This window comes from Pongo pygmaeus, chromosome 15 (genome assembly GCF_028885625.2).
Source record: "Pongo pygmaeus isolate AG05252 chromosome 15, NHGRI_mPonPyg2-v2.0_pri, whole genome shotgun sequence".
In the NCBI taxonomy this organism is placed as follows: Eukaryota; Metazoa; Chordata; class Mammalia; order Primates; family Hominidae; genus Pongo; species Pongo pygmaeus.
The window spans coordinates 104,409,451-104,423,588 of record NC_072388.2 but is presented as its reverse complement, the minus strand read 5'-3'; the positions used below and the strand labels follow the sequence as shown (position 1 = coordinate 104,423,588).

General features: G+C 53.3%; 1 protein-coding gene across 4 annotated transcripts in view; it reads left to right on the top strand.

Moving 5' to 3' along the window:
- The window catches only part of BRF1 (BRF1 RNA polymerase III transcription initiation factor subunit), a 77,869-nt gene that overhangs the window by 19,484 nt on the left and 44,247 nt on the right, over nt 1-14,138 (top strand). For 3 of the 4 annotated variants that reach the window (XM_054449188.2, XM_054449187.2, XM_063652108.1), the window contains exon 3: nt 6,917-7,090. In XM_054449188.2, coding sequence (XP_054305163.1) covers nt 6,917-7,090 — 174 coding nt within the window. Of the gene's footprint in view, nt 1-6,916; nt 7,091-10,746; nt 11,202-14,138 lie in introns of those variants that run through there. The other variant, XM_054449189.2, reaches the window with a different exon arrangement.

The following is a 14,138-nucleotide window of genomic DNA, read 5'->3' as shown; positions in this document are numbered from 1 at the left end:
CTGGGGACACGCTGAGACTGTGTTTAGAGAAAGGGTCTGGGAGAGAGAAACTCCTGCCCCTTCCCCCTGGGATGCTTGTTGTCGAGGGGTTGAGACAGGCACTCCATGGAATGTGGGGAGCATCTGCTCGGGGTCCAGGGGTCCACCAGCAAGAGACATTGAATGCCAGTGTGTTTTGATCTCTGTTTTTAAAATCTCAGGCCTTTTGGGATGATTTCTTCGATGTTCTGAAGCGACGGTTCTGAAATGCCGCTAGGTGGGGCTTTCTTCATGACCTGATGAGCCTTTCGTTTGGGACGCGTTTCTCAGGGAAATTCTTTTTCTGTTCTCTTGGTCTGTTTTTCCTAGTATAGCGTGCGTAGTAAAGTGCATGGAGTGTGCTGACCTTCCATGAACCGCCTGACAAATCCACGTGAGTCGGGCCTGCAGCAGCTCAGAAAGCACCTGCTGCCCACTGGCTTCGCTTGGTTTCTGCTTCATACGGTGGGAATCATACAGAAAGGAATTAAAAAAAAAAAAGACTTGTAATTTTTAGAGCATTTTAGGTTCACAGCAAAATGGATCAGAAGGTACAGAGAGTTCCCGTAGACTCCGAGCACCCCCCACCACACAGCTTCCGCTGACCCCATCAGCGCTGTGCTCCACCGTGGTGCACGAACTGCAGTCAGCCGCCCCACATCGACTCATCAGGATCCCGCAGGCTGTATCCGCACACCCGGGCTCAGGATCCCGCGGGCTGTATCCGCACACCCGGGCTCAGGATCCCGCGGGCTGTGTCCGCACACCCGGGCTCAGGATCCCGCGGGCTGTGTCCGCACACCCGGGCTCAGGGTCACGCAGCCTCCACCTGCACACGCGTTCTCAGGATCATTCAGGCTGTATCCTCACACCCAGACTCAGGATCATGCAGCCTGTATCCGCACACCTGGGCTTAGGATCACACAGCTTCCACCACACACCCAGGCTCATGCTGGGTGGTGCATGTTCTGTGGGTTTAGACGAATGCGTAGTGACAGGTAACCACTGTTACAGTTTCATACAGAGTGCTTTCAGAGTCCTAAAGATCCCCTGAGCTCCACCCATTCATCCCTCCTTCTCCAGCCTCCAGCAACCATTGATCTTTTCGCTGGCGCTCGGTCGTGTGGTCATAGAGCTGGAGTCGCACACTGTGCATCCTGTCACTGTGCAGCCTGTCACTCAGCCATGGGCATTTAACTGTCCTCCAGGTCTTGCACAGCTTGTGGCCTCTTTCTCTTTAGTGGTGAGTAATGTTCCACTGCCTATGTGCGCCACAGTTGATTTATCCTTTCACCTGCTTGCTGAAGGGAATCTGGGCTTGGGCGATTATGAGTGAAGCTGCTGTAAACATCATGCGCAGGTTTTTCTGAGTGATTGCTGGACGGTGTGGTGAGAGTGTGTTTAGTTTTGTAAGAAACTGCCAAACCCTTTTCCAAAGCACCTGAGCCATTTTGTGCTCCCAACAGCAAGGAAGGAGAGCTCCTGTGGCTCCAGTCCTCAGCATCTGGTTCGCCAGTGTTGTGGGTTTTAGCCGTTCTAGAATGTACTTTTTTGGAGCGTGTCAGCAGTTTATTTTTTCATTGCAGTGTAGTATTTATGGTATGAATAGACCACAGTTTATCCCCTTTTCCTGTTGATGGACGTTTGGGGTGTCTCCATTCTTGGCTGTGCACAGGAAGCTGCTGTGCGTGTTCTTGCACACGGTCCCTCAGTGGACACAGCCGCCCCCTCCACGTGGGAGTTTACTTGGGACCTGAGGTCTGGGTGTGCTCATCATTAGATAGGGCCACAGGGTTTTCTGTAGTGGTTGTACCAGTTCATCTTCCCACCAGGAAGCAGTGTAGGAGAGTCCCGGTGGCTCCGCAGCCTTGTTCACATGTGGCATCATCAGCCTTTCCAATTGTAGTCTTTCTGGTAGGTGTGTAGCACACTTGCTGTGGCTTTAATTCGCTTTCCCTGGTAAGTAATTATGGCCGCAACCTTTGCTCATGCTTCTTGGCTGTTGGGATGTCCTTTCTGTGTGAAGTGCCTATTGGCCTCTTTTGTGCTTTTTAAAAACTGAGTTGTCTTTTTCTTACAGATTTGTAGAGTTCTTTATATATTCTGGATTCGAGTCCTTTGTTGGATATACATGTTTCGAATCCTCCTCCCATGTCTATAGCTTGTCTCACTCTCTTAATGTTGTCTTTTGACGAACAGAAACTTCAGAATTTTTTTTTTTGAGACTGGGTCTCACTACTCTATGGCCCGGGCTGGAGTGCAGTGGTGCAATCGCTGCTTCCTGCAGCCTCAACTTCCCAGACTAAAGCCGCCCTCTCACTTCAGCCTCCCGAGTAGTTGGGATCATGTGTGCATGCCACCACATCCACTCATTTTTTGATTTTTTTTTTTTTTTTTTTTTGACATGGAGTCTCGCTCTTTTGCCAGACTGGAATGCAGTGGCGCGATCTCGGCTCACTGCAACCTCTGCCTCACGGGTGCAAGCGATTCTCCTGCCTCAGCCTCCTGAGTAGCTGGGATTACGGGTGCGCACCACCGTGCCCGGCTAATATTTTTACTTTTTAGTAGAGACGGGGTTTCACCATGTTGGTCAGGATGGTCTCGATCTCTTGACCTCGTGATCTGCCCGCCTCGGCCTCCCAAAGTGTTGGGATTACAGGCATGAGCCAGTGCGCACGGCCAATTCTTTTTTTTTTTAAATAGAGATGGGGGTCTCACCATGTTGGCCAGGTTGGTCTTCAACTCCTGCGCTCCAGTGATCCTCCCACCTCAGCCTCCCAAAGTGCTGGGATGACAGGTGTGAGCCACTGCACCCTGCCAGAAATTTCGTAATTATAATGAAGTCCCAGTATATCAGTTTTTATGGTTAGGGCTGTTTGTGACTTGTTCAAGAAATTCTTATCTACTCCAAGGTCTGAAGATACTCTTGTGTTTTCCTCTGGAAGCTGTATTGCTTTATACTTTACATGTAGGTAGTGATATGCCTCAAATCTTTTTTTTTTTTTGGAGACAGGGTCTCGCTCTGTTGCTGCCCAGGCTGGACTGCAGTGGCAAGATCATGGCTCACTGCAGCCTCAAACTTCCAAGCTCAAGCAGTCCTCCTACCTTGGCTGGGCCTACAGGCTTGCACCACCACACCTGGCTGATTATTTATTTATTTTAGCAGTTGGATCTCACTATGTTGCCCAGGCTGGTCTTGAACTTCTGGGCTCAAGTGATCTACCTGCTTCGGCCTCCTGAAGTGCTGAGATTACTGCAGGCATGAGCCACAACACCCAGCCTGAGTTTACTTTTAGAATTCATTCGTTGGAAGGAAGTCTAAGGAGACTCACAGGCTATGGCTAGCTAATTAGTAGTTGCTTTCTATGTGAATATCTGTTTATTAATAACATATTTGGCCAGGCACGGTGTCTCATGCTTGTATCCCAGCACTTTGGGAGGCTGAGGTGGGCGGATCACAAGGTCAGGAGTTCGAGACCATCCTGGCCAACAGTGTGAAACCCTGTCTGTACTAAAAATACAAAAAATTAGCTGGGTGCAGTGGCGTGTGCCTGTAATCCCAGCTACTCACAAGGCTGAGGCAGGAGAATCACTTGAACCTGGGAGGCAGAGGTTGCAGTGAGCTGAGATTGCACCACTGCACTCTAGCCTGGGTGACAGAGCGAGACTCCATCTCAAAAAAGAGAAAGAAGATGGTAAAAAATAATTTACTGCAGTCATCGTAAACCCCTATTTTAGTCCTTTTGGGCTGCTGTAACAGGACACCACAGACCAGAAAGGCGAAACAGCAGGAATGTGTTTCTCACACTTTTGGAGCCGGAAAGTTTGAGCTAGAGACGGGGGAGACAGCTGCCGCCTCCCTAGCTCTCTAGTGAGGACCGCCTCCTGGCTCACAGACAGCCCCTTCTCACTGTGGCCTCATGTGGTAGAAGAGCTGGGCTAGTTCTCTGGGGTCTCGTTTTTAAGGGCACTGAGCTCATCATTAGTGCTCTGCCTCCTGACCTAGTCACCCCGAAAGGCCCTGCATCTTTATACCATCCCCGTAGGGATAGGATTTCAACATAGGAATTTTAGGAGGAGTCAAACATTCAGACCATAGCACCGTTGCATGCTGGGAACATGAGCTGGTGCCTGTGGGGTCGGGGCTTGGGATCGAGTCCCAGCCTCAAGTGTGTGGCCTCAGAGAGTACCTCTCTCTTACCTTTTATTACAGAATTTTCAAACATAGAGAGCTGGTAGGTAAGGAGCCGTAGCTTCAGCGGGTCACCTGTCAGCTGACTCTGTTTCCCTCTGGGCCTTGCTGGGCCACGGGGATGGTCTGTGCTGGTGTGTCTGGCTGGTGCTGCACATGCGCAGGTGGCAGCTGGCACGGTGCCCTTTCTGTCCATTCTGTTGGGGTCTTGGCTTGGCCCAGGCCTCAGCTCTGGGGACAGTGACCAGCCTTCCATGTCAGTTCAGCTGGACTGCAGGCCTCAGAGCTGTATGAGCTCCAGGCAGGTGATCTTAGGTGCTCAAGGTGGCAGAGCCACAGCAGGGCTGGGGCTCCATGTGGTGCTGCTGACTGCCAGGGGCCTGGCAGAGTGTGAGGCTTGACCTGGACCTGTCAGACTGTGTACCCTGGCCACCGGCTTCCTTGGGATGCAGGCTCAGCAGCTGCCCACCTCTGGCTGCTGGTCATCATTAGTGAAGTTTGGTGTGAGCAGAACATCAGCCCTCACCTTCTCCAGCTCATGTGCCCTTATCAAATAAATCTGGGAGGTCAGTTTTTGACTTCATATGGGGATGGAGGCCGTCTCAGGTAGTCTTTGTGGGAGGACTGTGGGTTTGGGTGCCAGAGGATGCAGTGGGAACTGGAATCTCCATGACGGCAGCTCTCCTCTGCATCGAGCCGCGACCCACCATACATGTCCTCTGGGTACCCCATGGGGCTTATTGCCTGGAGCAAGGACTCTGCCTGCCCACGACGCCCACTCTGCAGACAGAAGTGGGGGCAGTAAGATTGGCTCAGGTGCTCCCTGCACAGCCTGAGCTCTGCAGACAGAGTGGGGCAGTGAGGTTGGCCCACGTGCTCCCCACATAGCCTGCACTCTGCATTGACATTTGTTTCCCAAGTTTCCTCCCGCCTGCGGGGCAGCTTTGCCGCTCTCTTCCTGATGCCATCATGTGGCCCGCAGCTTTGGGAGGGTCTTGCTCCAGGGAGGCGCGTGTGCTTGGATGCTGCCATCCTGGCCACCTCCAGCACCTCGCAGCCCCTAGGAGGGCGCAGTGGCCTCCGGTCTGCTGGGCGTGCCCTTGCCATGGTGAAGGGGTGGCCTGCCCCTCCACGCCTGTGGGTATATCTCGTCAAGTGGGACGAGAGACTGAGAAAAGAAATAAGACACAGAGACAAAGTATAGAGAAAGAACAGTGGGGCCAGGGGACCGGCGCTCAGCATACCAAGGACCTGCACCGGCACCGGCTTCTGAGTTTCCTCAGTTTTTATTGATTATTATTTTCACTATCTCAGCAGGAAGAATGCGGCAGGAGAGCAGGGTGATAGTGGGGAGAAGGTCAGCCAGAAAACATGTGAGCAAAATAATCTGTGTCATAATTAAGTTCAAGGGGAGGTACTATGCCTGGATGTGCATGTAAGCCAGATTTATGTTTCTCTCCACCCAAACATCTCAGTGGAGTGAAGAATAACAAGGCAGCATTGCTGGCAGCATGTCTCATCTCCTGCCATAGGGCGGTTTTTCTCCTATCTCAGAATTGAACAAATGTACAATCGGGTTTTATACCGAGACATTCAATTCCCAGGGGCAGGTAGGAGACAGAGGCCTTCCTCTATCTCAACTGGAAGAGGCTTTCCTCTTTCACTAATCCTCCTCAGCACAGACCTTTACGGGTGTCGGGCCGGGGGACAGTCAGGTCTTTCTCATCCCACGAGGCCATATTTCAGACTATCACATGGGGAGAAACCTTGGACAATACCTAGCTTTTCAGGGCAGAGGTCCCTGCGGCTTTCCGCAGTGCATTGTGCCCCTGGTTTATCGAGACTAGAGAATGGCAATGACTTTTACCAAACATACTGCCTGTAAACATTTTGTTAACAAGGCACATCCTGCACAGCCCTAGATCCCTTAAACCTTGATTCCATACAACACATGTTTTTGTGAACTCAAGGTTGGGGCAAAGAGGTTGGGGCAAAGTGGCTGGGGCAAAATTACAGATTAACAGCATCTCAGGGCAAAGCAATTGTTCAGGGTACAGGTCAAAATGAAATTTCTTATATCTTCCTTTTCTACATAGAGTAACAGTCTAGTTTCTCTTCCTTTTCCCTACACCATGGCCCTCCCTCTGAGCAGGTGCAGGGGATGGCGCTAGGCTGGCTTTTTCTCAGGCCAGGTGGCTGGCTCTTAGAGGAGAGGCTGGCGGGGGCCGGCCTGAGCAGAGTGGGCCCTGCTGAGAAGGGAGGGGTGGGCTGACCCAGCCTCTGTGTGGTTGGGGAAGGTGGTGGCGCTGGGGCATGTGGCTGTAGGAAAAGGGGCATTCCCACCGTATCCCAGGGCAGTCAGGGGCATAGCACCTGCCAGCCAGCCCAAACCAAGCCCTTGCCAGACACGCCGCACCCCAGAGCCCTGGAGAGAGGCACATTCAGCTGCACCGCACACGCCACCCAGAGCCTACTAAAGAAGGGAAACACGCAGAACAGGATCTCGTGGCCCATGGAGATCACAGACAATTCACATTTCAGTGTCCGTAAATAAAAAGTGATTGGAACCCACACACAAAAAGTGAGCTCAGAAACTTATAAGGAAAAGCACAAATCTATATTCTTAAAGATGCTACTGCAGCCATGTGATACTTTTCATGTTCTGTGGGAACATTTGGCTAAGAGCTGCCTCGTGCTGTGTCCTAGGGAGGCGCCACATCCACCACCTGGGGAACCAGCTGCAGCTGAACCAGCACTGCCTGGACACCGCCTTCAACTTCTTCAAGATGGCCGTGAGCAGGCACCTGACCCGCGGCCGGAAGATGGCCCACGTGATCGCTGCCTGCCTCTACCTGGTCTGCCGCACAGAGGGCACGCCGCGTATCCTTTGGTTTGAGAGCCTCCCAGAGGGCCCCATCTTGATGCTTAGTTGGCTCCCCTCGAATATTGGGACTTGGTGTTTGTCTTTAATAGAAAAACACCTTATTGGAAGAACTGTTTCCATTGATTCAGGGCTTTCTGAATTTGGGGTTTCCTTTTACTGGATTGAAGAACTGGGGAGCTGGGCACCTGCCTTCCTCGCACAGCCCTTGGGCATGCAGAGCGAGCGTTCTGTCGGTCCCTGAGAATCATGCCCTGGATTCTCCCCATTCGTGGACCTATTGGACCTTGGGTGCTGTCTCCACGTCCCCTGTAGTTCAGGCCGCCCTCTGGCCTAAGCAGGTGGGGTCCTGTTGCTGAGTGGGCTGCAGCCAGGCGTGCGCTGAGTGCCTGCGGCTGTGGACACCATGACTGTGGGCGGTGGGTGGAGAGGCTGCCGACCCTCAGCGGTGTGCAGCTTGGCCTTGTGCATGGATACCGTGACTGCAGGCAGTGGGCGAGGAGGCCGCCAACCCTCAGCGGTGTGCAGCTTGGCCTTGTGTGGAGATCCAGTGTCGGTATTCTCTTGCACTGGTCTCTGTGCATCTGGTCCTGTGCCCACTGCTGCCCTCTGCAGACACGCACATGGGTCAGGAGCTGCCTTCGGCCTGTTGACAGGGGAGCCCAGAGCCTTCCAGCCTCCTCCGCTCTGTGCTGTGCTGTCCACACCTGCGGTGCACCTGCATCTTTTCCCTGCTCTCTGGGGGCTCCCTTCACCTCCCCTGCATGGAGCCCCGCTTCCTGGTCCACACCCTCCTCATCTTGTGAGGTACCTTCTGCAAAGGCTCCCTGGGAGAGGGACCTCTTCCAAGCTGCGACCCTCTGAAGGTGGTCCCCCTCCCTGCCCCGTGTCTGGTGGGCGCGGCGTGCCCAGCCACACGTCTGCCTCCCAGCCTGCGCCTTGCCTCCAGCATTCTCACTGGGCAGTTCTGTGGCCCTCTGGCTCCTGGCCCTTGCTGTGCAGCTGCGGGGCTTCAGCTCTTTGCCTCTAATCTTCACGTTCAGAAATCTCACGGCAGTGTGAGCCCCGCAGGCCTTTGCTCTCTGACAGCCTCCTGTCCTGAGCTTCTGTTGAATTCGTCGTTAAATGTGTCTCCCTTCTTCTCTGTTACTCTGCCTGCCACACTGAACCCATCTGGTTATCTCATCCTTCTTTTGCACGTGGCCATCTTTTTGCTTTGGGACAGCGCCTGAACTTTAGCTTCCAGCAGGCTGTTTCATTTCTTTCATGTTTTTCATCTCTAAGAGCTCTACGTGTTTCCCGAATCTTTTTTATAATCTCCCGTCTTCCTGAGTGTGGCATCTTCTCACCTTGAGCTCTTTTCTGTCCTGGTCTGTTTTTCTGGTTGGTCCCCCTCGAGGGGTGTCCTGGGTGCCAGGTGATCCTGGTGGCTTGCTTCTCTTTTGAGTGGGGTGTAGGGAGGGCTCCTGGAGATGACAAGCTGGTAGCCTGCTGACTGTGCCTCTGGCCAGGCAACCCTCAGTATCAGGATCTTTCATTAAAATGTTACTTTTTTTTTTTTTTTTTTTTTTTTTTTTCAGACAGGGTCTTGCGCTGTCACCCAGGCTGGAGTGCAGTGGTGGTATCTCAGCTTACTGCAACCTTTGCCTCCCAGGTTCAAGCGATTCTTATGCCTTAGCCTCTTGAGTAGCTGGGATTACAGGTGTGCACCACTGTGTCTGGCTAATTTTTTTGTATTTTTAGTAGAGATGGGGTTTCGCCGTGTTGGCCAGGCTGGTCTCAAACTCCTGGCCTCAAGTGATCCACCCGCCCTGGCCTCCCAAAGTGCTGGGATTATAAGCATGAGCCACTGCACCCAACCCTTAAAATGTCCTTTTAAGATTTTGAAATTTGGGCTGGGCACGGTGGCTCACGCCTGTAATCCCAGCACTTTGGGAGGCTTAGGTGGGCGGATCACGAGGTCAGGAGATCGAGACCATCCTGTCTAACACGGTGAAACCCCGTCTGTACTAAAAATACAAAAAAAATTAGCCGGGCATGGTGGCAGGCACCTGTAGTCCCAGCTACTGGGGAGGCTGAGGCAGGAGAATAGCGGGAACCCAGGAGGCGGAGCTTCCAGTGAGCCGAGATCGTGCCACTGCACTCCACCCTGGGCGACAGAGCGAGACTCCGTCTCAAAAAAAAAAAAAGTCCTTTTAACATTTTGAAATTTGTCATTTCTGCGTAAAAGTGTTTAAAGCACACACGTGCCTTTAGGGATAGGGATGATGCAAAGTGCCCAGGCAGCCCACTGCAGGCTGAGAAACAGAGCCCACACCCGTGTCCCTGCTGGCCCCACCTGCTGTCTGCTCGCCCCAGCTCCACCCTGGGGTCCCACTGAGAGGCCTGCTCCAATCCTGCTCTATTAGAGGCAGACCAAGGCCCTGAGAGAGAAGCTGAGCAGAGCCCAGGGTCAGCCCATGGCTCCGCCTCGCTTGTGTTTGTAGGAGCTGTGTGGGGACCGCTGTGGAGCAGGGCCTAGGGTGCAGGCCGGCACTGGGACCCTGGCGTCAGCAAGGTGGGGTGGCACCGCATCTGTGCTGCTGCCTCACCGGGCCTCCTGTGGGGGGACAGATGCCCTGGGACATGGGCCCTCATGGGGTGATGACAGGCAGGATGGAGAGCAGTCCTGTGGCACTGCCGGGGCTGCCTCTGAGCCTGGCAGGACCACCTTTAGCCATAAAGTTCCCACACGCCCCAGCAATCCTCCTACCAGGTGTGTGCCCAAGGGAAAAGAGTACCTGTGTCCCCACCGAGGCTCACGCACAGTGCTCACAGCGGCAGCATCCAGGAAGCCACCCCGTGTCCCCCACACGTTCTAAAATTAGATCCTTGTGATGGTTGCTCAGCTCTGGGGATATACGAAAACCCACTGCCCGGTGCACTGTGAACAGGCAGGTTTGTGGCACGAACTTGTACCTTGTAAAGCTGCTAAGGACAAAACAGCTTGGAACAGGGCTGTGCTCACGGGAGGCCGCACTCTATCCCCTCTGGCTGCTGGTGGCCTGGTGGGGCTTCCTTCAGCATCCTCAGAGGATGCTCCGGGCCAGTCTCGGGTAGCTGTAGCCCTCACATCCCAGCCCATCCCTGCTTTGCCGGTGCTTTAGAGGGAAGTGGGTCAGGCCAGGTGTAGCATGTCCCGCTCTGCCCTCCCTTCAGGTTGCTGGCAGCACCGCGCCCTAGGCCTGCCAGCCAGAGCCCCCAGAGCCATCCTGGACATGTCTCCATCTCTCACCGCCCTCCTTGTTTTCTCCTGCCCCTGTGCCTTCTCCCTCCCTGCTGACCTGCATTGGCTCTGGCCGCTGTCCTCGCCTCCTGCAGCCCCAGCTGGCTGGCTGGGCTCATGTGCTGCCTCAGTTTCCTCAATAGCTCCACCCACTTCCCTTCCACAGAAAATCCCCCCAGGAGAGGGTGTGTGCAGCCAGGCTCTCTTCTCTGAGACAGGGCTGCTTGGCCCAGCCCTGCTGCCTGCGCAGCTCCCGCTCACCTTCTGGACTTGCCCCCTTTAGCCAGGGTGCAACAGCACCCACCACCCCACCCCCACCCTGCCATCAGCAGGACGTAGAGGGTCCTGTGCAGTGAGCTCACGTTGTGGGGTGCATGGCCCCCACCCCAGGAGAGGCCCCCCAGGATCCTCCTATCACATCGTCCAGCCCATGGGTGGGAACAGTGCCCTGAGCCCAGGGCTGGATACAAGAAGTCCTCTCTCAGAAGGAACAAGGGCTTGATTTAAGAACATCCAAGCTTTTTCCTCCTCCTGCCCACCCTTCATTGTTGCCCGCTCCTCAGGTGTGTCCACTATCAACCGAAAGTGCCGGGGGCTGTGCACACACACACCTCCTCTCTTGGCCCTGCAGCCTGGCAGCTGACACAGCCAGTCCCGGATTCCTGGAGGAGGAACAGAGTGCTACTGAGTCCCACAGTCTGGCAAGGCCCGGCTGACCCCAGGCCTGAGTCTGCTCCTGGCTCCCAGCCCAGGGAGGCTGCCTGGGCAGCAGGGCTGAGATGTGGGACCTGGATATGCCAGGCAGAGACTCAGCTGGAATGAGCACCTCTGCCATTGCCGAGCAGGTAGTTTGCGGCCAGTGTGCTTTTCCTGGCTGTGTGTCTCGACCTGTTATCACAGCTTTTGCCCACAGCTGGTTTGTGGGTCTTTGACATTTGTTCCTGTGCAGCCAGGCTGCCCTGGGCCTGCACGTGACAGGGCATCTTGGGATGGTAACAGGCTGGTGAGCCCTAGAGGGCATCCGAGCCCTGGGGCCAGCACTGTGGATGGTGCCATCACCTGTCCCCACGTAGGTCTGCAGAGAGCATGCCCAGCTTCCATGGCCTGCCAGCCTCAGCCTCCATGGCGTGCCTGGCCGCCACACTCCCTTCAGACCCAGCTCCTCTCTCAGGTTGCAGAAACGTGCGTTCAGGTCAGCAGGGGCCATGTGCATTCAGCTTATTCCATTCCGGGGTCTGGGATGGGCTTTCAGAGCCCACACTTCTCTGCCCCCCTGTTCTGGCCAGCACCTCGTTCTGCCACCAGGCCCCCTTGTTCCTGCTCCTCTCCCTCTGCTGCCTCCTCAAGGACAGGGCATTTATAACATTTTAAGTGGTCAGAAGAAGGTATCAGGGTGGCTGATGAAGAAATCAAATGGTGCACACATTTTAAGTGGTCAGAAGCAGGTATCGGTGGCTGATGAGGAAATCAAATGGTGCACACATTTTAAGTGGTCAGAAGCAGGTATCGGTGGCTGATGAGGAAATCAAATGGTGCACACATTTTAAGTGGTCAGAAGCAGGTATCAGGGTGGCTGATGAGGAAATCAAATGGTGCACACATTTTAAGTGGTCAGAAGCAGGTATCAGGGTGGCTGATGAGGAAATCAAATGGTGCCCACATTTTAAGTGGTCAGAAGCAGGTATCAGGATGGCTGATGAGGAAATCAAATGGTGCATACATCATCAGGCATGAAGAAGTTGGCATTTCAGGTCAGGCACAGTGGCTCACGCCTGTAAATCCCATCACTTTGGGAGGCCCAGGCAGGAGGATTGCTTGAGTCCAGGAGTTTGAGACCAGCTTGGGCAACATGGTGAAACGCTGTCTCTACAAAAAAAAAAAAAAAAAAAAAAAAAAACCCGGCTGGTGGTGTGCACCTGTGGTCTCTCTCACCTACTGGGGAGGCTGAGGTGGGAGCATCGCTTAAACCCAGGAGATCGAGGCTGCAGTGAGCCATGATCGCACCACTACACTCCAGCCTAGGCAGTAGAGTGAGCCCCTGTCTCAAAAAAAAAAAAAAAAAAAAAAAAATTGCCATTTCAGACTTCCGAAAGGCTGACCTGGAAACACGGGCACACCCAGCGCGGGCCCGTGTGGGCCCCTTGTCAGTGGTGTCTTATTGCTGGCATAGCAGAGGTTTAGCTGAGTTTTGTATGTTGACATTATTAATACATCATTCCTACCAAATTCAATTGTCAATCTTACTGTTTGAGTGTTGGAGTCTCTCCTTTAATGCACACAACTGTGTCTGCTGCTCATAATGCCAGTTCTGCTTCTTTCTTTTCACTTTTTTCATGAGACAGGATCTCACTTGATCACCGAGGCTGGAGTGCAGTGGCACAGTCTTGGCTCACTGCAGCTTCTGCCTCCCAGGCTCAAGTGATCCTCCCACCTCAGCCTCCCGTGTAGCTGGACTACAGGCATACACCACCACCCCTGGCTAATTTTTGTACTTTTTGTAGTGACAGGGTTTTGCTATATTGTCCAAGCTGGTCTCAAACTTCTGAGCTCAAGTGATCCACCCCCCTCAGTCTCCCAAAGTGCTGGGATTCTAGGTGTGAGCCCCCCCGCCCGGCCTTGGTTCTTCCTTTCTAACCCACACACCTCTCATCTATTTGTCCTGCCTTTTGTATGCCAAGGACTCAGCATTGTCCTGGGGAGGGAGATGTGCCTGGCTCTCTCCTGTCCTGGGAGGGGTGTTTTCTGCCCTTCGCTGTATGTATCTGCGGTAGACTTTTGTGTATAGGACTCTATCAGCTTGAGGATGTTACCTTGCTTTCTAATTTTCCAAGAGTTTTTGTCACGAAAAACACTGAATTTTATCAAACACATGCTTTTAATGTATTTATTGGTATGATTTTTTCATGTACATTTTCCCCTTAATCTGTTACTTAATGTAAATAACACTGATTAATTTTAAAAAATTTTTTAGAAACAGGATCTTGCTCTGTTCTCCCAGGCTGTACTGCTGTGGAGGAGTTTCAGCCTCCAACTCCTTGGCTCAGGCGACCCTCTCGCCTCAGCATCCCAAGTAGCCAGGACCATAGGTGCACTAGAGATGGGGTCTCACTGTATTGCCCAGGCTGGTCTCAAACTCCTGGGTTCTAGTTATCTTCTCACCTTGGACTCCCAAAGTGTTGGGATTACAGGTGTGAGCTACTGTATCTGGCCTGTTTTTTCTAACATAAGCACTCGAGGCTATAAATTTCTCTCTAGGTGAGTTTCATTACATCACATGTTTTTTTGTTTGTTTTGTTTTTTTTGAGACAGCGTCTCGCTGCCTCACCCAGGCTGGAGTGCAGTGACGTGATCTCATCTCACTGCAACCTCCGCCTTCTGGGTTCAAGTGATTCTCCTGCCTCAGCCTCCCGAGTAGCTGGGATTACAGGTGCATGCCACCATGCCCGGCTAATTTTTTTTTTTTTTTTTTTTTTGAGACGGAGTCTTGCTCTGTCGCCCAGGCTGGAGTGCAGTGGCGTGATCTCGGCTCACTACAAGCTCCGCCTCCCGGGTTCACACCATTCTCCCACCTCAGCCTCCCGAGTAGCTGGGAATACAGGTGCCCGCCACCACGCCTGGCTAATTTTGTTTTTGTATTTTTAGTAGAGAAGGGGTTTCACTGTGTTAGCCAGGATGGTCTCGATCTCCTGACCTCGTGATCCACCCGCCTCAGCCTCCCAATACTGCTGGGATTACAGGTGTGAGCCACTATGCCCGGCCCATGCCCACCTAATTTTTGTATT